Source organism: Lycium ferocissimum, chromosome 3 (genome assembly GCF_029784015.1).
Source record: "Lycium ferocissimum isolate CSIRO_LF1 chromosome 3, AGI_CSIRO_Lferr_CH_V1, whole genome shotgun sequence".
Classification (NCBI taxonomy): domain Eukaryota; kingdom Viridiplantae; phylum Streptophyta; class Magnoliopsida; order Solanales; family Solanaceae; genus Lycium; species Lycium ferocissimum.
In genome coordinates this window covers 20,256,589-20,282,090 of record NC_081344.1, presented here as the reverse complement: position 1 = coordinate 20,282,090, position 25,502 = coordinate 20,256,589, and the positions used below count along the sequence as shown (strand labels likewise).

The following is a 25,502-nucleotide window of genomic DNA, read 5'->3' as shown; positions in this document are numbered from 1 at the left end:
AGATATAGGAAATTTTAATAAAATACTTAAGTAAACATCAACTGGATTCGCGTTTGCCTTCTTCAAGGAAAGAGGTAATCTCGAGTCCACAAATTAGGAAATACAAAAAAGAAAAGCATTTTTAATTTTTAATTTTCAACAAGAAAATGATTGGAAGAAAGTAGTACACGTTAGCCTCTATAGTTTGCATTATGCAAGTAATTTATTAGTGCATTATTTTACTCCATATATGAATATATGCTGATTGAACCTATGCATATCCACCTTTAATAATAATATGATTAGCATCCTCTTTTGTGTATTATATCTTTCATTACTTAATTTGATTGTATTAGTTAAAACCTTGAACATGTGATTTGCGTGATTATGACTTATTGTTGCCGTCCAACCAATCAAAAGGTGGCATATTTACATATTCCCCTCAGATGCTGATGAGATTCTTGAACAAGTATTCAACTTCTAATTAATTAAACAATCAGATGTTTATTTGTTCTAAATCATGTTAAAATCAGCATAATGGCCGAACTTGGCCTAAATATTCCTTTCCTAGTTCTATTTGTACAAGCTGCTACACAGATAAAATACCTCAAAACGCCTCTTAACCTTGACACATTTTGTTAATAGGAACATGATGAATTAACCAAGGAGCACGAAAGTTGATTCGAATACTATTTTACTAAAAAAAAAAAAAAAAAAAAAAGGGTATAACGAAGAACTCTTCATTATTAGGAGTAGTTCGGGAATGTTAATTAATAGTAGATGTCAACTTTTTATTTTTATTTTCATTAATTAATGATCTTTGAAAATGTAAGAAAATTCTAGTCAAAGAAAAAATTGTGTAACTCTGCAGATAAAGTAGGTCACAAAAATGAAATAGGAGTTTCCTAGTCATTTTCTGTTTCAATGCTTTGTATGAATAGTAACCCATTCTCTTCTTTCTGGCTTTTGAAGTAACTAATTATTACGTTCATTCAATTACTTCAGATATTGCTCCAAAATGGAGGGAATCTCTTAAGCATGTATTGATTTTGGTTTGTATTTCTTTTCTTAGGTGACAGCTATTACTTCTCTTATAGTTAGTAGTAGAATTTTTGTTTTAAATATTATTTCTTTTTAATATTCTCTCTTTTAAAACGTTGATATATCCTAACTAGTACAATATCAAATGCTTGTTCCTGGTTGTCACATAGTCCAACTTCAATAGAAACTCCTCAAATACAATGCAATAAATTCATAATTCTAGAACACAATATTTTCTAGTACATCATGGAACAAAATTCTCATTGCTAGCTAGACCGTAGAAAAAGTAACCACCAAGAACAATTTCCTGTTATGTCTCTCAGCCTAGCGACTTTACATCATTTAACTTTTATGAAAGCGGTATCTCACTATCGAAAGAAATATCGACTTGTATACACCTAGCTCCATTGTTGAGCTAGAGGGCGACCTTCTGAGTGGGGAAATTTTCCACCACTTTGACTGATGTGGATGTGGTTCTCTTGTCGAAGAACAGTTGCCGTTGCATGTATAGCTTTCTTGAACAGGGATCTGTTCTTTATAGTGTTGCAACCGAGGGAATTTAACATCCGGAAAACAAAAATTAAACCCCCATCCCAATTATTCTGCTACCCAAAATGGCAGTGGTTTCGAATTTATCAACCAGTGCTGCCCGAGAGGTCTCCGGAAAGAGCACTTCCATATGATGCTGATCCAGTGTATGAACTAGTAACTCGAGACGAATTACTAACACGGGTTTTTTGTAATTGGCGAATCTTGAAAACATCTCTAGGAAGGGGCTGGCTTTGAATAGTTGTCGATTCATCATCCTCTTGCCCTGCAACAAGTTAATTAGGCCTTTGAATGATATAAAAAAGGACAAATTATATTTAGCATCAAGATGCCAAGGCATAGATGGACATGGCCACATATTGCAGACTTCCACTCCCTCTGTCCCAATTTATGTGACGCTCTTTCCTTTTTAGTCAGTCCCATAAAGAATGACACCTTTTATATGTAGTAACAATTTAACTTTAAAATACTCATTTTACTCTTATAAGGAGATGATTTATAGTCACGCAAATATGTATAGCTTATTTTTTAAACTCCGTGCCCAGTCAAACATCTTCACATAAATTGGGACGGAGTAGTAGGGAAGTAATTTTTAAACGGAAAAGGCTCAAATATGCCATCGAACTATATCGAAAATATCGAAAATGGCTCATTTATGCCACTCGTTAATAGTTTGGCTCATTTATGCCATCGCCATTACCAAAATGGCTCATCCATGCCATTTTTCATTAATGCTGGTTTTACAATACCAGATATGACACCTGGCCTCCAATTAGAGATCCACGTCGATAGCATAAATGAGCCAAACTATTGACGAGTGACATAAATGAGCCAAACTATTGACGAGTGACATAAATGAGCCATTTCCGATAGTTCGATGGCATATTTGAGCCTTTTCCGTATACAAAATATAGTTCTTTGTATGCCTATAGTATGATCATATTCATCCAAGTTATTGATCATGAAAAATTAGAGGCCACGTGTCATATCTATAATTGTAAAACCAGCGTTAATGAAAAATGGCATGGATGAGCCATTTTGGTAACGATGATGGCATAATTGAGCCAAACTATTGACGAGTAGCATAAATGAGCCATTTGCAATAGTTCAGTGGCATATTTGAGCCTTTTCCGTTTTTTAAATCATAGGAATTAACAAGGCCTACATGCCAAGAGTGAAGGGAAAACAGACACATTGCTGGGTGTTGAAAGAGCAAGAAAGAACATAAACATTTCATAGGTAAAGGCACACGTACTGGTCATGTCTTTCCTCTTTCCAGGCTGTCTGTCTCTCGACCTTAATTTGCTTGAATCAGAGAGGTCACTTGTAGATTGAGCAGGGCCCGACTGCGATGGCAGAGAGGTGGTTCCGGATTTTCCAGTTGCTAAAGGAATGTTGCTTTGCAAACATACAGATATCACAAAATCAGCATCAGGAGAAGGACCTGCTAGGATCCAGAGTAAAATTCAAGTTATTATGCAGCAACATATACTTTTGGTAGTGGAAGTAATTGGCAGCCGTATCCTCCAGGAGAGTTAAACTGCTGCTTGTGAGAATTTAATATATAGAAAGTATTGTAGAATAATTTGCAATGCGGGTCATTCTGTAAAAAACACCTTTTAGTAGAATCTACCCGAGTTGTAAATTCCCTACTGCAGCTTCTCGAAGGCATCTAAGAAAAGCCTACGTACAAATAGATGATTATTTAAAAGGAAATTCGTTCTTGTTTCACCTCAAAAGTTTTATTATAATCTCCTTATTAGAACCCCACCACCAAGATCACCTTCTAAAACCAATTTAGCTCCCATCCAATCATTTTCAAATGCTACGTTGTTATATCATTTGACTGCTGATTTTCACTTAAACTTGTGATAAAATTACTTGAAAACATTCACATAATCACTATGGCAAAAACTCTGCATGCCTACCCGCAGCAGATTCAATTGACAACCTATTGGACCACACAAACCTAGAACCAGACATCACATCTAGGAAGTTGAACAGAAAAAAGAATTATATTAAGAGCACACATGGTTACCCCTACATTAAAAGGGCAACTCTACAGTCTTTCCAGGAAAGGTGTTTCACCTTCTTCAATTGGTAGACCACCATTGACATGCAAATGTAAAGGAGTAACCTGATTTATTATTTTTTTTTTTTTAAAAGAAAGCTAATAGAACGATTTATAAATCTTTACAAAGCATCTGATCAAGATATCACAGGGTAAGTGACTGGTACATATGACAGAACGAGGAAATTCAGAACTATACCTTCAACGGCTGGCAAATTTGCAACGAACGCCGCAAATGCAGGGGGCAACGATTTCAAAATATCATTAAGAGAATTTGGCGGTCCACTGCTGCTAAATGGACCAGAATGGGACAAGGCGCCTGCAGGAGATGGAACTGCAAGCGCAGCAGGACCTGAAAAATCCAGCATCATCAACAAACTTACAGAGACGCAACTAATAGTTCCTCATATAACAGACGCCCATATTACAAGACCATAGAGTTTATAATAAAATTTTGAATGGTTCTCACTGAAACTTGAGTACTATACCCTTCTCAGATCTGCATATAGTTCAGTCTGAATCTAGAGGACCTCATTGAAATAAGTGATCATTAGTGTTTAGTCATTGTTATATGACTCCAAGGGAGTGTTTGGTATGGAGAAAAACATTTTCTTGAAAATGTTTCCAACATTCCAATGGTGGGTCAAAATTTTTGGAGAGCATGTTCTCATAGAAAATAAGTTCCTTAAATATTTTCTCCTAGAAAATAAGTTCCTTAAAATGAGAAAAATAACTTCCGTAGTGGAAGTAGGGGAAACAAGTTGCATGAGTAGCATTCCACATTAATCGTCTCCTCCCCACTCTCCAACACGCCCCAACCCCATAGTGTTTGAATAGATTATATACTTGCTTTTAGGTCAATAGTTTCTGCTTGCTTACCAAAAACCAGAAAATAAGTAAGAAAATTACTTGTTTTCCTGGAAAACTTTTCCAAGAAAACATTTACTGTGGAAAACATTTTCCGTGGAAAACATATTCGTTTAGGAGCTTGTTAAGCAAAGAACAGACAATAGAATAAGAAGCTGCGAAGGCATACCTGGCATTTGCCTCGGGTCATAAACCGTCATTTTTGAAGTACCTGGATACACTACCTTGACAGGCGGATTTGTGTTGGATGAAACACCAGAAGAAGTCTTATCTAAGCTCAAGAGACCAACAGTTAGAGAGTACAATTCAAAACTTAGTTACTGAGTATCAAACAGAGCCAACAATAATACCTGCAGAACCTGCCTCAGTACCAAGAGTAGGTTTGTCAGTTTTTTTATTGATGTTCCTCGCGAGCCACTGAAACGAAGGTAAATTGCAAATCGGCAAAAAGAACATGCAAGTTAAGAAAACATTTGAAAACGGACTCTTCAGCTTGCTATATCAAAATCTGGAAAGCAAAAATGAGACACGCATATATTTATGCTGACAACCTCTTGGCGTGCTAAATGATCCAAGTCATTTGAAGAGCAAGGCCAAAGATCCATGAAACTGTAGCGTGATACAACATCTTGCAATGAACTCTCTAACTCTGATGTTCCATCATCACCTGCTCTGGAAAGAGCTTCTTTCCTTCTCTGCTCAACCTGTCAATACAAGCATAAGCAGAAAGCAAATGTAATCACTGGATCAAATGTTACGCCTTCCAAAGAGTGAAATATCTGAATATAATTTCCCCATCAGCTTTTAGTTGAACATTTTGATTGAATCAAATTCTAAGTTCATTTCATTTGCATATTACCTTAATGGACAAAGAAAGTAATCGAGTAGTTATCAATATTCTCATGTTGGTGAATACAAGAAAATCACATTGTGAACAAAGTTAAATTGTTTAGTGAAATTGAATAATTGAAATTAGTAAGATATATCATGAATATTCCTTCATTTAGAAGTTGCAAATAAGTAGGGCCATCCACGAAACAGGAAGTCCACAGAATTGGACAAAGAGAACAATAGGCGTGTCCTGGAAAGTGGAAAACATATTCAACTCGGAATAGTAGGTCAACTGTAACCATACTTCTTAAATGTAAAAAAGGACTACAATCCAGAGGATATGCTATTCCAGCTATACCAACAGTTCAAAAAGAACTAGTTAAATTTGAATTTGCACTTGAAATAGTCCACAGAGTTCAAAAGAAAAACCAAGAGAATATACAGCAGCATTAAATTCACAAATTACCTTCAACATGCTAGCAAGGTCTCCATACATTTGCTCAAATTGAGTGAACTTTTTCCAAACCTACATAAAGAGTAGGCAGTTCAGTAAGATGCCATCAAGCAAGAGTTATCACAGGAATGGTTAGATTGCAAAAATAGCACGAAGAGGAGTAGTGTATTAATTATTTGAATTATAATTTTCAATTTCCCAACTTTAGGAAACCTTTTGATATTAGTGTTCAATTTTCCAACTCTACATGAACAGAAAGACTCCAAAAAAACTAAGAGCCAGGGAAAAGTCAGAGATCTGCATAATGACACATAGCTTATTTTATTAAGTTCTTAGATGCATATATTATGCAATAGAGGGAAGAAAATTGGTCCGAATACAAAAATGCTAAGAAGCACTTAGCCAGCAGTGTCCGCTCCCTTGTACTGGGGGAGTTAGATGTTTGTTCCTCCTCACGACTTTATTCTTTTTACGTTAAAACAAATACAACTGGAAAAAATGCTAGGAATTTAGACTCTAGGCATATACTTGACCACTCATGTGTGCAGACCCCTCGATTCTTTTTCTATGACTATTCTGGAAAAGGAAGTCTCACAACTCAATGGCTTTCGATCTTCTTTTCCCCCATATAAGTACTAAAATAGAAGTATAAAACGATTTTGCTTCATCATTTTGTGACATACCAGATAAGGGATTGTTAGTAGAAAGCTCTCTACGTGTTAATTCTGGAGCAGTACAACTTCTACACTAGCAGGTGGTCACAGAAGAGCTACATACGGTGAATGAAGACAAGGAAGTCCCAGGCAAATATATGAGCAATGTAGTGATGTACAGAGAATGAAGAAACACAAAGGATATTCATGTGACCTTCAACCTCTTTTGATTTATTAGCAGAAAGAAAGAAACAAAGAATCACATCAATGTGCACACATAAAGAGTCCCAGAGGCCAGAGGAGACAAGGGTTACACAAACCGACTCATTCTCTTCCAACACCACCCGCATTAAGAAGAACTTTGCAAGCAGACAACGGGCTTCACAATGAAAAATGTTGTTGGAATAGCATGTAGGTAAAACGTATCTGACAAAGCCTAAACAGAAAGCAATTCATACATGTTTCTTGGTTCTATATATAGTCAGCATTCCATTAAGTGAGTTAACTGTAGAGATATAGAGCAACACTAGCATGCAACCATCTTAGCATAGAAGATCCAAACAATAGAAGGAGTCACGCCTAAGAAGAAGACAAACATTCAACAAGAACAGAAATTCACAAATTTTTAAACAGGCAGGAGTCGCCCAAAGGCACCCTAAAACAAGCAAGAACTGCAAAATCAGACAATGAAACAAATAATAGAAAAACACCTCAACAGATTCCTCTGGCGGCAGTGAGCTCAATGCACGTTCAAATAGTGCCCTGATGTTTCTATCGTCATTCAAACGATAAAGGAAATCTGCATATCTGCAACATTTTAATTAGCCCATGGTTATTTCTGCTCAGAGCATAACAGAAAGCAAACCCTGCTGCTTGTTCCCTGGCAGAAGAGTCATCAATACCAGTTGCATGTTTAGAACTACAAAGTTATGATGCTTGAAATTGTACAACTGTTTTTTCATTCACTCTCAGATACCAGATGTTGCTATAAGTCTTACACCATGCATTACATATAGGCCTGTGCTAGCAAACCAACAAATTTGTAGGACACAAATCCTAACTTCGTGATTCCACTGGAACTCATGCAGTCACTCATCCACAGTAGCATTCCTTTTGTAAATTAGAAGAGAAGCAGACTCACTCAAGGATGTATCCAGGCTCATGCATAAAGCGTTTTAACCCTGCTTCAAACACATTGTGCGCCAGCTGCATGAATGCACAAAAATGATTGCATATCATCCAAAGATACTACAGGTAAAAGAAACACACAGGAACCTCAAGAAATAAAAGAGAGTCAACGAGCATAGAGCGACTAATTTGAAAAGACACTGTTAGGACGAGTAATCTGGTTAAGAACTTCAAATAATTCAACAGGTAACAATCCAATATTTGCGAGCGACAGCCTTATAATTCTAGACATATTCTCCTTATCAGGTTCCATGCACCAAATCTCATGCTTGAAACATTTGAAATAAGAAAAAAAAAAAAAAACATTTGTAATTAAGATATTCCTAATCACCTTTGCATCCTTGTCAAGACAAAAGGCCATCATTGCATAAGCTACATAAACATGGTAAGTGCAATTTGGGGATTTGCGTGCATCAACAAAGTATTTGCGAGATGCTTCCACTCCTTCACTTCTTCTTAAAAACCTTATAAACTGCAATATTAAGGATCAAAATATCTCAAGAAATAGAACGAGCAGCTAAATCCAAATGAAGTTAGATTGCAATAATTCAGATAATGATTGAAAGAACTTTACATGGTTAACGAGAAAAAAACTAACAGTTAAGATACAAATATGTTCCATGAAAAACCCAAAGGAATTTATTAAAGAAAATGAAAAACTTATGTGAGTAGTCAGTAGAACAAAATAAATCACGAACAGGATACTCCATTCAGAATATATAAACAAGCAAAAGTATTAAGTCAAACTGCAAGTAGGAAATTCATGCTTCCAAGAGAATTTCACAGCTACTGGTCTATCTTCATTTTTGATATCTAACAATAAAAACTTTTTAATAGAGTGGTTTCCAATCCAGAGTTATTCCAAGATAGCTCTAAATAGATTAACATTCATCTAAATATCAATAGGTATGATTGATCAACAAACAATATAAAGCAAAAAAAGTTATCTTGGGTCATATCTAGATTTAACAAGAATTTGTCATTCCCAAATCCAAAAAAGTTACCAATCCTGTACCCAGCCTTTCTAGTGGAGGACAACTAAATGAAATTTCAATGCCAATTCACCCGCAAATTGCAAATCGATAGTGTCTACTGACATGTTAACTACTAACAAGGGTGTAAATACGTAAATATTTTGTGCAAGATTTATTAACAGTTTTCTTCTTAAATATGACCTAATTTAGTCAATGTAATTCCACAATAGTTCCAAAAAAGTTTCGTGTGCCAAACTTTTAAAAAATTCCAAGAAAATAATTTCTTGTCAAATATTTTAAAATTTACTCACTATAAAATTGCACCATAATCTAAAAAAACTACTGTCTTGGTCAAGAACTTTTGTGTGATCTAACAGAAAACTGTCCTATCTAATTATCTTAAAAGCTAGGAGCCAATTTGCTTTGTTAGTTCCACATCCCATTGTACATAATCCACATATAAAGTAACATAACATACTTTTGATCCATCACAAAGTTGTACTCTCCAGGACAGTTACAAGTTTCTTGTACTATTGTATTAACTAAACCATGCATTTCATGTTTGAACTCCATCCTGCCTTCTGTTTCTCCAAAGGAAGAAGGGAGAGGATGCTTTGGTTTAACCAGCCTTAAGGAATAGCTTAAAGAAATACTTGTCCATCTATTCTATTTTATTTCAAAGTGAAGATGGTATGACTATTTGTTGTCCCTATAATTTCTCAGTTTATTAAGCTTAATAAGTTCAGTGTCACATCGAAAAGTACATACTGTATACATCCCAAAAGAATTCTACTTCGCAAATGATTTCGTTGAGGACTTATATGTGTTCTAGTTGTTTACTGTTCAAATTTTCTACTAGAAGGGCTTTTTTTATGGTATAAACTGACGATGATAAGAGATATAAAGACCAGCAAGATGATCCAAAATGATAATGCTAGCAGAGCTGGGAATCATCCAGATGGGAATAGTATGGTGCCTCATAGCACATTATAACCATGCTGAACATAGGTTTGTGATTTCCTCTGAAGCGTGTTTTCCTATGAAATGGTCCAGATTTTCTCCCGGTCCCGGGAACAAGAAAATTTAAACATTACCTAATCATTATTTCCCACATTTTGGTGTTATCAGCATAAGAAAAGAACTCAACTTCTAGAACTTACATTCTCAGTCATGTTTACACTGAATATGCGTGCATTTCATCTTTATGGGAACCAAAGATAGTACATTTTCATCTCTTAAAAGAAAAGTAAATATGTATATGATTCTCAGAGGAGATATTTATGGTCTTACCTGGATATGTGACAGCGCAGAGGCATTGGATCCATCCCCCAAAAGACTTTCATATACTTTTTTAGCAGCCTGCATCAGACCATACAACATAGGAAAATTGAAAAATGAAAAATTGTATATTGAGGGAAACTAATAGATGCACAACCTGAATGGCTCCACGTGATTCCTCAAGTTCAGCGTAAGCATATCTCAGCATTTCGGAATCTAAGCATAAGAGACAAAGAATTATCTAAAAATCAGGAGAAAACAACATAAAAAAGAAACCACAATTATCATCTTGTCATCTAAGCATGAAAAATAATAAGAAAAATACCAGGAAGTGCTTTCAGAGCTCGCTGGAAAACCTTGATAGCGGAGTCTACTGAACCAGCTTTTGCATGCCATGTGGCATATTCATACCATATGTCAGGATAATGATACAAGTACATGAGGCACTGTCATTGAACATCTAGATCAGTAATCTAGTCTGGTTTTATACCAAAGCAGAGAAAATAAAAAGTGGAGCAGTTTTCACATTAATATAAAGGAGGCAGGATAGGCATCAAATCCCATAACCACCCTAAAAAGAAAAAACAACAAGAATATCATATGTATCAATCAACTATGCCTCAATCCTAAATTCAGTTGGGTCGACTGTAGGAAAATCGTATGTATCCATTCCGCTCTATTCAGGTCCATTTCATTCCAATACTAAATAATTGACTTTTGCAACAAAAATATAGGAGCTCTCCAAAACTAGCGTTTCTGAAGTTCACTTATTACTGCACCACGTATAATTCTTTAATCCGACTAAAAAGTCTCATAAAAATCATTTTTTTATGAGGCTTATCATTCTAATAAAACGAAATAAAACTAACTTGATGACAGAGTTATGAAATACAAAATAGTCCAGCAGCTCCAATGAACTGGGCGTGAATGCTGAACCAACAATGTACTAACACAATCCACTGATATCGAGGTAATCTTTTGTCTGATAGCTAATAATAATCTTCATTCCAGCCTGTATTTCGTGGACAATATGGGAAGAAAGGAACAAAAGATGCTTTGAAGATAAATCAAGCCATATCCAGAAGATAAAGTTGAAGTGTTTAATACTTCTGTATTTTTGGTGTAAAGGAACATGTGTAGAAGATCATGATTCAATTTTTGATGTTTTAGACTCTTTGTAGATGATAAAGGAGCTGTAAGTTGGTCCCTTTACAGTCCTGTAATTATGGATGATTATACAGTCTTTGTATAGTCTTACTATCTATATAATATATGTTACCAGTTCCAAAAAAAAAAAATATATATATATATATATATATATTATACAGTATCTCACTCCAGCACATCAAGCTCAAGGTGATTTCCAACTGCTAGACTCAAGGAAAATGCTTGAGAGCCGATTAGCAAGTAAAGACATAAAAGAGAGTTACATTATCATGAACTCTTAGATAAACCATAAAAAAATCTCCCAACTTATAGAACAACAACAACAACAACATACCCAGTGAGTCCCACAATGTGAGGTCTGGGGAGGGTAGATTGTACGCAGACCTTACCCCTACCTTTGGTAGGGAGGCTGTTTCCGGAAGACCCTCGGCTCAAGAAAAAGCATAGGAAAGGTTAGATACGGGTAAACAATTCAAAGCAATTATGAAAATGAAAACAACGAAAGTGAATAAGCCATGATAAACCATTTTGTGCAAACAGATACTCGCAGAAATCAAGGGACAAGAAACTAAAGATCAATGCAACTACTCGCAAGAAAGGATAAACGCGACTACCTACTAGCCTTCTACCCTGATCTGAGTCCTCCATACCCTCCTATCTAAGGTCATGTCCTCGGTAAGCTGAAAATGCACCATGTCCTGTCTAATCACCTCTCCCCAATACTTCTTCGGCCTACCTCTACCTCTTCTGAAACCGTCCATAGCCAGCCTCTCGAACCTCCGCACTGGGGCATTTGTGTCTCTCCGCATCACATGCTCAAACCATCTCAGCCTCGCTTCCCGCATCCTGTCCTCCACCGAGGCTACTCCTACCTTGTCTCGGATAACTTCATTCCTAATCCTATCGCTCCTAGTGTTCCCACACATCCATCGCAAAGATTCTCATTTCCGCCACTTTCATCTTCTGAACGTGAGACTTCTTGACTGGCCAACACTCCGCCCCATACAACATAGTCGACCTAACCACCACTTTGTAGAACTTACCTTTAAGTTTTGGTGGCACCTTCTTGTCGCACAACACTCCGGAGGCAAGCCTCCATTTCATCCACCCTGCACCAATACGATGTGTGACGTCATCATCAATCTCCCCATTTCCTTGTATAATAGACCCAAGATACTTGAAACTATCTACCTTATGTATAACCTGGGTGCCAAGCTTCACGTCCACGCCACCTCACGCACTATATCGCTCGAACTTGCACTCCAAGTACTCGTCTCGGTCCTACTCAACCTGAACCCTTTGGACTCTAGAGTTTGTTTCCAAACCTCTAGCTTAGCCTTAACTCCGCCGCGAGTCTCGTCAATCAGGACTATGTCATCCGCGAATAACATACACCATGGCACCTTACCTTGAATTTGCCGCGTCAATCCATCCATCACCAAGGAAAATAAAAATGGGCTAAGAGCTGATCCCTGGTGCAACCCCATCATAACTAGGAAGTGCTCCGAGTCTCCTCCCATAGTCCTTACCCTGGTCTTGGCTCCATCATACATGTCCTTGATCACCCTACCGTACGCCACGTACACCTCAGCCTCCAAAGCATCTCCATGCAGACCTCTCTCGGCACTTTGTCGTATGCCTTTTCTAGGTCGATGAACACCATGTGTAAGTCCCTCTTCCTCTCCCTATACTGCTCCACCAGTCTCCGTACAAGATGAATAGCTTCTGTAGTAGAGTGTCCCGGCATGAATTCGAACTGGTTCTCTGAAATAAACACGTCTCTCCGCACCCTCATCTCCACCACCCTTTCCCACACTTTCATAGTGTGGCTTAGCAGCTTGATCCCTCTGTAGTTGTTGCAACTTTGAATGTCGCTCTTGTTCTTGTACAATGGAATCATTGTACTGCATTGCCATTCTTCAGGCATCTTAGCGTCTTAAAGATGACATTAAATAACCGAGTCAACCACTCCGTACCGCCCTCGCTCGGCAGCTCTTCCAAAATTCCCCAGGAATCTCGTCGGGCCCGGTCGCTCTTCCCCTACTCATCCTACAAACAGCACCCTTAACTTCCTCAATCTTTATACTCCTACAATATCCAAAATCACAACACCTCTCGGAGTACTCCAAATCTCCCAACGCAATGTCTCTGTCCCCTTCGTCGTTCAAGAGTTTGTGGAAGTATGATTGCCATCTCTGTCTAATGAGAGCGTCCTCCACCAAGCACCGCCATCCTCGTCCCGACGCACTTCACCGATCCAAGTCACGCGCCCTCTCCTCGCCGCTGGGGCTTCCGTACAACTTCTTATCCCCGCCTTTGTCCTCTAGTTCTGCATACAGGCGTTCAAAAGCTGTTGTTTTTGCCGCTGCAACCGCTAACTTTGCCTCATTCCTCGCCATCTTATACAATTCCCTATTCGTCCGCTTCTTCTCATCATCCTTGCTGTCTACCAACTTCGCATACGCTACCTTCTTTGCTTCTACCTTCTCTTGAACTTCTCCATTCCACCACCATTCCCTCGGTGCCGGCAACGACTACCCTTCGAGACCCCCAAAGAACTCTCTAGCTGCTTCCCTAATGCAACTGGCCGTCCTATCCCCCATGTCGGTCGCCTCCAACTTATAGAAGTTTATTTAAATTAGCACCGTAACAATAAATGTTTAGAGGATTTATTTTGATAGGTAACAAATGTTAAAGGTTGTGCTACTACCACTTCAAATTGATAAAGATCCTTTTGTCAGGTGCCTATGTCACTACTAAACGTGTGTGCACAAACACATAGCTGACGTGAATCAAGAAAAGAATTTCACAGCTAGGAATCCTCAAGGTGCAAGTATCGAGCTTCCAATATTGGACTAATAGGAAGAGATTTTCTGAACAAAAATAAGGTACAGTAGCTGAGCAAAAGGTCTCTAATTGTATAATTAAAAGCGCATGTTGAAAGGTAAGTACTTCAAGATACTACATAAGTCATATAACAATAGGACATTTGGGCATCACACACATAAAACTCCGCATTACCCTCATCCAAAAAAAGGAAAGAAAATCTAAGCAAAAAAGCAACGATAGTTTAACATTTATGTCTCCCGTACCTGCTCGTATGTGAACACGATTCTTTTATTAGCAGAAGCACTGTCTATCCGCTGAGGGTTTGCTCTGACATGAAGACCAGAATAATTAGGTGAGAATATCTTCGATTTTACTTTCAAAATAAAAGAAACCATGAGGGAGAAGATCAAAGCAGCAACATTTGTGAAAAAGGAGTATATGCTTTTATAACAAAATATTAGAAGTATCTAAACTTGGAAATCAGGCAGGTCTTAACACCAAAACAAGTACATTTGTTCCAGAAAAGTAAGAATTATAATAGGTGCATTCAGCAATTGTAAATGTGAACATCAGGGATAAGGAACAGCAGAAAACTTATCATGGGCCTCTGTTGTAACTCCATCTGACATGTTTAGAGCATTAGCAAGTGAAATGTTAATATAAGCAAAAGCAGTTACAGATGTATGCCTTATGTTAGGGACTAAGAGATCAATCAGAGAGGAACTAATAAATATCGAGTAAAGTAAATGTCTTTTAACTAGCCATAAGGCCACAATCACATTCTAGCTGACCGGATGATGTTAAAGGACTGTCCCTTACTTCTCAAAGGCTAGAAGTTTTTTCCACGCCATCCATTGCATTTCCTCCTGCAGACCCATGAAAAGTGAATAATGTAAGAAAAATGAAGTAGTGTTGCAACTTGCAGAGCCACAGAACCATCATCTAAAACCTCCATGCCATCACTTCCATAACGAGAGTCTCCACATGAAACAAGTTGTGGTGATAGTACAGCAGATATCAACTAAACGTCTGTCTCACATACATGATGTTGTTGAACATGCCCCCAAAACTGGGTATTCAAATGTGAAATCTAATTGGCCTGCTTCAAGTGTAAAAGCTATGAAAGATACTGAAGGAATTGCCTTAGAAGAGCCGGAAGGTGGAATCGCTAGCATATTCCAATCAATTTCATCAATGTACTTCTTCCTTTCTCTATATACAGCCCTTGCACTGTTATATTTTGGTTGATATTCAGACAGCAGCCCTTTTGCCTGCAATTCAATCAACAGAGACTATCTCAGAAAAGCAGTTACTATCAGCACATCTGACAAACAATTGTACTGGCCACATTTTTTAAAGTATCTAAAGAAGATTTAAGTAAGGTTACTGCCACTTTCTGAAAGTTAATATGAGCACCTAAATGACTTCTACAGATAACCAAGTAGAATATGCCTAAACAAAAGTAGATTTGTCCTCCTGAAAAGGACAAACTGCAGAAACAATGGACTTCTATTATTTTGATAAATCATTATATTTTGATTCTGTTCTCATGGTATCTGGGTAGCTTGCAGCTTGATTTACTAAAAATGTTAATTATGAAACTCTTTCCCTATTTCTTCTTCTTGCCTAAGAAAAAAATCACTGTTAGATGGCTCTATTAGAAAGTCTACAAGGTCATTTCCTAAGACATCTGCTATTCTTCTAGCTAATTTAGAAAATAAATATTGGAGAATGCATCAAGATAGTGAGAAAGCAAGAGAAAGTACAATCCAAGTGATAATCAAGGCCTTCAGCACATCAACCTCCCTAGATTTGAGAACCTCAAAATATGTTATTTTAACCATTTCCGTGGCTACTTCATTAATTATTTCTAGTAAGTCAATAAATATAAGAAATCCAAACATGTTCATTATATGGAGCAACAAATCTGTAATGAGAACCCTTTAGGATATTACATTGACACCCATATAGAGTAGATAAATCACCTAAAAAGACAAGCAAAGCTGCTGTAGGGGTAAGAGCATTAATTTTCAATCAAATGATTGTGAGTTCAAGTCACCAAGGATTGAAAGTGGGAAAAATACTATTGGCCCCTGGCAACAGGGGTTTGGGGGGTTTGGATTTTACCAAAATCAAAGAAAAATCCAAATGTCCTAGAAAACTGATCATAAAGTCCCAGAAAGAAAATTATAATCAGCCTATGAGTTTGAAGGTAAGTCCAATTTTTTTAACAAAAAATCAATCAGCAAAACTTACAGAATACATTCAACTGGTTCTTGCTCTTTCTTTGATCAGAAGCAAAACATTTCATCACTATTAACAGCCAAGCATTAAGATAGTGCTAAGCATTACGAAACAGCTATTTCAAAGATTACGCTGTCTCATTGTTCTGAAAGCACTAATGAACTCTAAATATTTTCCACATCATATACGTCAGACTTTTTTTTAATCAGGATCATATACAGACTTGTTACACCAGAATGCTAAATTACATTAGCATATATGTTTTAGGACATGTATTGATGATGCCTTTCCTGAATCATCTATGGGTTCTCTCCTTCCAAATAATCCAAAAAACATAAGCTGAAATCGTTCTCCTTCTCCGGATCTGGTTTCTTGATCTTCTTTCTTTTTCGGATTTTTCTTTTTGTTTTTTTTTTTGGTATCAATCAGTAACACACCTTAAATCGCATGCACAGATATGATTAACCATTCACAACAGTAATTTTCACTGGAGTTTAAACAAAACAATTTCACAAACACATACATGTAGTTCTATAACTGAATATGCAAGAATGTGCTTATAATACTTTATTTTTGTTCTTTTTTCTGAAACTGATTATAATATGTGGTACCTCAAAAGAAGATTTAGTTGGTAAAACCGCATCGCTTACATTGCTGGCCAAACAATATAAAAGAAACTGATATAAGTTTGAGAACTTGTGCCGAGAGAGAGGCTTACCAAGGCCCGACTAATTGAATTCTCAAAATTCTCATAGTCCCTCCAAAGTTGTTCCACATGATGTGTTGGGGTGACAATAGCTCTTTGGTAGATTTTCCTCACAGAAGTCATTCGTTGTGATTCTTCTTGTGTGGTTTGAGCCTACATCATCATCTAAAGTAGCATTAACCTTAAGGCTACATAACTAATAGAACTTCTTTTATAAAATTTGCTTGTACGTGTGGGCATATATGTTTTTAGGTATTCTTTGTTGAAGAAGTGACGTACAGGCAAAGACCTTAAAAATGCAATGTACTCCATCCACACCGGACCTGAGGCGATGTCCGCTCCTGTTAAAAATTTGAGTTAGGAAAATGTACTTCGCAAGAACAGTAGAAATATTACAAAGCCATAATATCATGCATGTGCACGAGTAGCAAATAACTAAAAATAGAAATTACAAGTCGCAAACCCACATCACACTATTTGTAACATCTCAAAATGCAACATCTCATTCTTTAATGCAATCCTGAGTTAAATAAATAAACATCAATTTAATCAACGAGATATCGTTTAAAGATGCTTTTATAAAATTGAAAATTGTGTTGTCATTAAGTCCAAGATATTTGAAGCTGTAGAGAGAAGGCTAATCGAGGTACATGTAATGACATTAGCGATGCTTCTCTTTCGTAATGCAAACAATATCACAAACTGTCATCCCTTGTTCCTGAGGATGAGCAACAATTAAGGTCAACATTTGATCTTGCTAATACCATCCTTTATTCGTTAAGTCATACACTTGACCTAAAGGGCTGTTTCTTTCTCTAGGGGACTGTTTGGAAACTATAGAAATGAAAAGAGAAAAAAGTGAAGAAATATAGAGGAAAGTGAAAGAAAGTTCCTACCCATGGTTGGTTGGAGAGAAAAAAGATAGGAAAGAAAATTATACTCAGATTTTTTGACTTTTCTTCTCTTTATAAAATAAAAATGGCATTTTAACTTTCTTTTCATGTCCCTTCCTTTCCATAACATTCGAGACAACATAAGCAAATTGGACCGAACCTAGTTTCATTCAAATTGATGAAATATAATCACGGTTAGTCTAATATTAAAAGCAGAATTTCATATTAGCAGTCTAATTATTGGGAAGGAAAAAGAAGAGGGCAAGGGGAAAGCATGTCCATGGTACTTAGCATAATAGATTGGATAAAGCCAATGCAAATCATGCACCAAGTGAGTCTTTTCATTCTTGGAATATTTCTTAAGGATAATTACCAACATAGTTAAGCATGAAATCATAAGCTTTTCTTGTCTCTTCTTGCCCCTCATTCCCCCTCTTGTCATTGGCTTTCCTGATAAAGCGGATGTAACAGCGCCTGAAATCCAAATGATCACCAAAAGAAATTTCTGAGTCAATGCATAACAAAGAAAAATTAACAAAAGAACTCTTAAAAGTATAACTAGGACAATAAGATCCATTAACTCCGTTGATACTCTGCCAAAGAACAAATGAAGCACATCAAATTCCACCAAAAGAATTATTAAAACTCAATCGCATGGCCTTCCATGGATCATCTCCCTAGCCTTTCTAGCACATCTAAATCACAAGCTCTATGCCCCAGTTTTTTTTTTATCCCTTTTCTTTTTTCTACACTGAGGGAAAAGAATGTTTTGTTTAAAATCTTCAAAGTAATGGAGGGCCTTAGCGCGAACTACCTCCCTACTAGAGAAATTGATATGGAGACAGACTGACGAACACATACTATGGAGGCGGGGATAGCGGAAAAGTATACAATTATACAACCAAGGAGGACTAAACATATCAAAGTTCCACTGGTTGCGGACTTTGGAGGAATACAGTGAAATGATGGAAAGATTTCGGTGGTGATATCACCTTCAGCATAGGGATGAGAAGCAGGATCAATTTTTCGATTCATCAATGGTGTGGGAAAGAGAAGTTGAGACTCACATTCCCAAATATTTGTAATATTTCATGCCAAAAGGATATAACAGTACAACAAATTCATCTGCTACAAGGGGGCGGAGATCACAGGGATGTAAGGTTTAGGAGGAACCTTCAAGACTGAGAAGTAGCTCCAAGGTGACGACAACATACTCATGAGCTTACACCATTTAAGAAAATGGAAGGGCATATACGAAGTGTTGACCAAGTCTGACTCAAGGTTGACCAAAGTTGACCACGTTTTACCAAGACATTGACTAAGTACCTAAGTTACTCGGACTCTTCAAAAGTGTTGCCGCACCCGTGTCGGATTCTCCAAAAATACACTACTTTTGAAGAATCCGACACGCACCGGACGACATTTTAGGCGAGTCTGAGTAACTTAGCTAAGTACTAGCATTTGGACATCCGCAAACATTATTCTCATGACCGAATTACTTGCAGGTCACATTGTCACCCCAATTGGGCCACAAGGCTACCTAGTTCTTTAGGATCTTCTTTAGTCTGTGATTGGGCTTAGCGCATTACCGTAGCCTATAGTTATTGATGAAAAAATATCCAGTTAGAGTACCCCTTTGTTGGATTAGCCTTTACCTCTTCTAAAAAGAGGACCTTGCTTCTTAGTAAGTGGCCTTGTTGGGGTTCAATTCTCTTTCTCCCTATCTCTTGTACTTGAATGTTAATTTAGTTGGTATCAAGTCCTTTTACTTGTTGTTCGCTAATTTGCATCAATTACTTGATTTGTCACTGCTTTTTAGACAATCCTAAATTGAGATTATTAGGTAATAATATCAATATCACTGGTGTACAAATGTATAATGGTACTTATGGAGTTGGAGTTTGGAAGACTATAAGAGCACTTTGGCCAAAGCTGGAAAGAAACTTGAAGATGAAAGTAGGTGATGGGAAAAAAACAAGGTTCTGGAAGGATGCTTGGAATGAGCAAGTCCCACTTATGGATACTTATCCAGACTTGTTCATTTTATGCAATAACCCAGATGTGAGTATAAATGAAATATGGAGTGTACAAGGATGGGACTTAACTTTCAGAAGATTTTTGAATGATTGGGAGAGAGATAGGGTGGCTGATCTGTTAAGCAGGATTGGTAACTCCCAAGGTACCAACACTGATGCAGATACTTTGAGATGGAGAAACAATAGTGATGGACAATTCTCAGTAAAAAGAGCTTACAGAAAGGAGGACATAGGGCAGAATAGGGAGCACCAAAGATTTTGGATAAAAATTTGGAAGTGTCCAGCAAACCAAGGTGAGAAGTTTCACTTGATTGGTGGCAAAGAGGGCTTGTTTGACTCATGAAGTACAACAACAACAACCCAGTGAAATCCCACAACGTGGGGTCTGGGAAGGGTAGAGTGTACGCAGACCTTAGTCCTACCAAGGTAAGTGTTGAAGAAAAAAGGAAACATCATAGTCTCCAGATATTTTCTATGCAATGAAACTGATGAAACCAACAACCACCTCTTTCTTCACTGCAAATTCACAGCAGAACTATAGTCCCTATTTTTCAGCCTGACAGAGACAACATGGACTATGCCAGAACACACTGCAGATCTACTAAGTTGTTGGATGAGAATAGGAGGCAACAAGAGTCAAAAGAAGTGGTGGAGGATGATCCCACATTGTATCTGGTGGACCATCTGGAAAGAAAGGAATGGGAGGTGTTAAAGATAGATCCAATTCCATTCAGAAAGTAAAACGGAATTGTACAGTATCTTTGATATGATCCTAATTGTAATTCAGTAGAATCTGTTGTAATTTCTGTTCCAATTCAATTGTATTAGCTGGCAATTAGTAGCTATTAAGGTTCAAGAAAGTAGTTAAGGAGTTAGTTAGTTAGAAATAGGCACGTGACTGGCACATGCTTCAGGAAGTTAGTTGACAGCTGTGATAACAGCTTTTCCCGCCCATTTCCATAGCATATAATCTGATCCCAAACACTTTGTAATGCATTCAATTTCAGTATTTTGAATCAATATAATTCTCTCTCTATCTGTATCTACATCTCTCCCATTCGCCATAGCTTTCGAGTTCATTTGAATCTCTGTTCAAGAGTAATTCAATCATTTACTCTTTAGGAGCATTCTCTCATTTTTTCCCCCCAAATTCCCGGTTAATTTTTTGAGCTGTATCAATCTTTCTACTTTTGGTGTAAAGAAATAGGATTAGAGGATATAGATCATTTTGTAGACTTACTAAAATCCCTGTATCTCTTTTCTCTTTCTGTTTTTAGACTAACAATTTTGAAGGTCTCCAGCATATCCTTGATGCTGAGGAATACAAATTTACCAGTTTCAAAAAAAAAAAAAAAATTAGAACTTCAGCAATAAAAAACTAGAAGAAAACTGTTTTTAAACCTCCAAAGCAGTTTGTCCACACCATCAAAATTATTCATGTTACTTTCAATCCATACCAATTGACATGAAGATCCAAACCAAAATGTGCCAACTTCATCCCATACCAAAAAGTGAGAGCTAGAAAAGATCCACCGACGAGAAGAAACATGGACGACAAAAACAAATCCAAACCAAGAAAATATCATCAAATAAACATACCAAAGTGGAATCTGTAGACAGTTTAAGAGGCAGCGACTAAATATTTGCTTCGTCGCATCATCATTATTTACCGCCATGTGTGCCTCAACATATTGCTTCCAGAATTTTGCCTAGATAAAAGTAAAGAAACATCAGCAAGGGAAGGTGTCTTCAAGGCCCCAAAAAACCTCTTCCTAATCATAGATTTGTCATAGCATATTTTCTTTCTAGAGCACTTTGGAGCAAAATCAGCTTCACATGAATATGCAAATTTGAGAACTTAAAGCTTGAGCAAATTTTTTATCAGGTAAAGCAAACTTTTATTTCATCAGAAGGCACCAAGATGCTGCAAATAGCTGTGCAGTTACAAAAAAGCAAACACTCAGTTCATCTACTAACATGTAACGAAACTAAGAAAGTCATTTAGTCTATATTGGTCATCAAAACTTGAGCAAGGAGGACGCTTACTTACTTCTAAACATAGATACAGAACGAAAGAGGAAAAACGCTAAATAAAGGCAATATTTGGACCTCAAACCAATTTGTTTAACATTCTAACACCACAGAACTACCTAAATATAATTTGGCACATCCAGTTCCTAGAGTACAAGTACACTCTTTTCACTTTCAAATAAAAATAGGTGAGCCACTTAACTCACATGCTTTATATGAGCGCAATATTCTTCATCCTAGTTTCTTGTGTAAATTACCAAAACTGATTCCTAATATATGATGTGTACCAATATAGATCTTAATTTTCATGTGGTTCTTAACGTATCCCCAATCTTCAGCATTTGTTATCAAATGGTCATTGACCTAGCAGACTGCAAGGGTAAAACTGGGAAAATAAGAGAACCGACCAAACATTCTACATATCTTCTTATGGTTCTAAGTTAATCCTAATTCTGGCGCTGGAGCTTGTTCAGAAACTGCCCAAATTTCACCAACAGTTGAGGTTCGAAACTATTTTTTTTAATTTTTTTTTTTTAAATAATAAATCTATAACATTAAGGATATCAACAGATATGAAAAAACAAACAATGTGGATAAACAGTGATTTAGAGACCATTTTGATAATATATTCCAGTAAAGATATCCTAGTACACAGGGGTCTGAAGTTTGACAAACACTGTTGACAAGATACAGCCAGGTATGCCGTAGACCATGGATACATAAGGATGGAATAAATCCAGCCTTCCATATGCTACAGAAAAGAAACGGAACATTCATGTGAAATGAAGATCTATTTCACTTGAAGACATGTAAAATGTTCTTAAAGTTAGAAGTGTAACTCTCACTTCAAAGAGAATTAATGGCCGTGTTTCCAGCTGATCAGTCTAGATAATCATTACCGAATAAATGAGCATGGCCAGCTCTCGAACAGGTGAAGTGGGGTTAATTTAGCTTCCTTTTTCCATTTTCTTTCTCTTTTTTTTTTTTTTTTCTTTTTTAATCAGTAATTGTGCCAAGATCAAATGTTGATTACCTTCAGTTTTCTACATCAATGGACTAACTAGCAACTGAAGCCCACCCCATACCAAGATAACAAAAAATAACACTCCCTTTTCTCAATTTATGTGACACAGTTCAGATTTCGAGAGTCAAACAGTTTAATTTTGACCACGAATTAAAGCATGGAGTCTTCAAGTTTTTTGAAATAAAATTTACATATTTGGAAACTACGTAAAAAGTACTACTCCCTCTGTTTCAATTTATGTGAACCTATTTCCTTTTTAGTCCGTTCCAAAATAAATGACCTCTTTCCTAATTTGGAAACAAATTCACTTTATCCTCTGTTTGGATGGTTGTTTCCCGTGGTTCATTAATGTACAGTATGGTATGGTATAGTGTGGTGTTATATTGTATTGTACTGTATTAATGAACACAATGTTTGGATAGATCGTATCGTTTGTTGTGGTTTAATAACATTTGTATTGTTTGGTTTGGTAGTATGGTATCGTATAATAACTTGTAAGTTTACTAAAATACCCTTAACTCTTAATTAGAAATTAATTTATATATATATATTAATAAAACTCAGGTAAAGAATAAAATATGAACTTTAAAAAATAAGTAGGTAGTGGGTAGGGCTGGTGGAGGGGTGGGTGGTGTGAGGTGGGTGGTTGTGGAATGAGAGTGGAAGTAGTGGGTGGTAGGGTGGGGGTGAGTTGTTGTGGGGGTGGGGCTGGGTGGTGATGAAGGGTAGTGGGTGGGGGTGGTGGAGGGGTGGGTGGTGTGGGATGAGGGTGGGAGTGAGTTGTTGTGAGGTGGGGTTGGGGGGTGATGAGGGGTAGTGGGTGGTGGTTGGGGTGGGTGGCGGAGGAGTGGGGTAGTTGGGGTGGAGGTGGGTGGTAGGGGTGGGTGGGTGGTGTGGGATGAGGGTGGGGGTGAATTGTTGTGAGGTGGGTTTGGGCGGTGTGAGGGGTAGTGGGTGGTGGGGGTGGGTGGCAGAGGAGTGGGGTAGTTAGGAGTGGAGGTGGGTGGTAGGGCGGGGTGGGGGTTGAGTGGTAGGGTGGGGCAAGGGTGGGGGTGGGGTGGGGTGAGTGGTAGCGTAGGGGTGGGGTGGGGTGGGTGGGTTGAATGGTGGGGGGTGGGGTATAATGGAGAAATAAAATACGTAACCACGGAAAAATCACCAAATCCGTGGTTTCAAAAATTGGGACTTTTTATGGTTATATAACCATGGAATGAACCACGGGTTTACAACACCATACCACATAATTTTAAGAAAAATGAAAACAAATATGGTTTCATAGAAAACCATACATTAATGAACCACGGGAAACCACTATCCAAACAGGGGGTTTATGAAATGATTTACAACCACACAAATATTCAAGACTTATTTTGAACCACAAGTTTCAAAAGTCTTCACTCTTTCTTAATTGTCGTGTCCAGTCAAATGGGTTCACATAAATTGAAACGGAGGGAGTATAATTTACAATGATTGACAATTCAAAATATTTAAAAGATATATGAAAAATTACAGTCAAAGAAAGACTTGATTGAATCCTGAAATCTGACAGGTGCCACCTAAATTGGGACAGAGGGCGTAATAACATCAATGATTAACATAACTAGAATTACTGGCAACAAAAGTTTTCTTATTCTCTCTTCCATTAGAACAGAAACTATAAATCGAGCAATGGATATAGGACTCACCGCTGTGGGAAACGTGGATAGAAGTTGCTCATACATAGGCACTGCTTCTGAAATTGGCAACCGCTATACAAACAACACACCAAAAATGTAAATATAATCCCTAATTCATTATGTTAATTGATGTATGTTAACAGTTACCAGTGCCTCGTTTGCAAGAATTTCTGCAGCTTCAACATTATACTTGTCCGTCATAGGTTTACACTTATTGTTTCATCCAATCTTTGATAAAATTTGAAAAACACCCAACTTCAGTATTGAAGTAACCCTTCTTGTATTATACAAGAATCTGCAAATAAAAGAATAGGTTTTCAAGAATCTGCATTAAAATCCTTCAAGAAGTACTGATTGGTTTTCACCTATTGTTAATTGATAATTAGGCAGTTCAATCTGGACAAAACCCAGCTTGTGTAAGATAAGAATCTGCAAATAAAGCGAAACGAAACCTCACATTAAGAATTTGAACCGACTTTAGGCTTTGCTCCCTTTGCAATGCGTTTCACTTGATCGACGCTGCTGGAGAATGTGCACTTGTCAAGTGGATGTGGGCCATCATATTTGTTATTAATAACATGTTCTGTCTCTTTTTTTTTTTTTTTTTTTAAATGTTTTTATTATATAGGGGAAGGGGATTACAATGTAGGGTTCGAATCCTCACTAACAAGATGAGAGTTCAGGTAGCCAACCAATTGAGCTACTAGATTCCTATAACATGTTTTGTCTCAAATTATTTGTTGCGGTTATAAAAATAGTGTCTCAAATTATTTGTTGATTTAGAAATTCAAAATATAATTAATTATATTTTATCATTTTACCCAGTCATCAATAGAGATGACCACATAAATATAGTAAATCTTTGCGAATTGCCCTTCTTTTGGGGTGGTCTTTAAATTTTGCCCCTCATATTTGAAATGTTTAAATTTTGCCCTTCGGTGGCACCCATGTTCCGGGTTCGAACCCACGCGCGGTCAAAATTTTAAAAAAAATTCGCAAACGTAGCGAGTT

General features: G+C 37.2%; 1 protein-coding gene across 3 annotated transcripts; it reads right to left on the bottom strand.

Moving 5' to 3' along the window:
• Window positions 1-1,512: 1,512 nt before the first annotated feature.
• Window positions 1,513-25,084, bottom strand: LOC132049997 (cleavage stimulation factor subunit 77). 3 transcript variants are annotated; one of them, XM_059440995.1, is made up of 23 exons: window positions 24,949-25,084; window positions 24,639-24,786; window positions 24,501-24,563; window positions 21,360-21,469; window positions 18,098-18,198; window positions 17,111-17,172; window positions 16,844-16,984; window positions 15,024-15,152; window positions 14,701-14,747; window positions 14,145-14,208; window positions 10,211-10,331; window positions 10,043-10,101; window positions 9,898-9,966; window positions 7,965-8,105; window positions 7,587-7,651; window positions 7,156-7,252; window positions 5,805-5,864; window positions 5,059-5,211; window positions 4,858-4,924; window positions 4,677-4,778; window positions 3,840-3,992; window positions 2,825-3,013; window positions 1,513-1,834 (listed from the first exon to the last, which is right to left on the bottom strand). In XM_059440995.1, exons 2-23 carry the CDS (start codon window positions 24,690-24,692, stop codon window positions 1,656-1,658), a joined length of 2,226 nt encoding a protein of 741 aa, XP_059296978.1. In that variant the 5' UTR covers window positions 24,693-24,786; window positions 24,949-25,084; the 3' UTR covers window positions 1,513-1,655. The 3 variants fall into 3 exon arrangements, with proteins under 3 accessions (XP_059296978.1, XP_059296979.1, XP_059296980.1); XM_059440996.1 differs by lacking the exons at window positions 21,360-21,469; window positions 24,501-24,563; window positions 24,639-24,786; window positions 24,949-25,084 and having other exon boundaries at window positions 1,514-1,834; window positions 17,121-17,172; window positions 18,098-18,183; XM_059440997.1 differs by lacking the exons at window positions 18,098-18,198; window positions 21,360-21,469; window positions 24,501-24,563; window positions 24,639-24,786; window positions 24,949-25,084 and having other exon boundaries at window positions 1,514-1,834; window positions 16,844-16,996.
• Between the last annotated feature and the right edge of the window lie 418 nt (window positions 25,085-25,502).

Bases quoted from the DNA above. Each gene is read 5' to 3' on its own strand.
- LOC132049997 (XM_059440995.1), bottom strand. From the start codon at position 24,692: ATGACGGACAAGTATAATGTTGAAGCTGCAGAAATTCTTGCAAACGAG. The intron at 17,173-18,097 runs GTAATTATCCTT...AATTTTTAACAG, and splicing joins TTTCATGCTTAACTATGTTG to GAGCGGACATCGCCTCAGGT. The intron at 5,865-7,155 runs GTGTTTTTCTAT...CTCTTTATGTAG, and splicing joins CGCCAGAGGAATCTGTTGAG to GTTTGGAAAAAGTTCACTCA.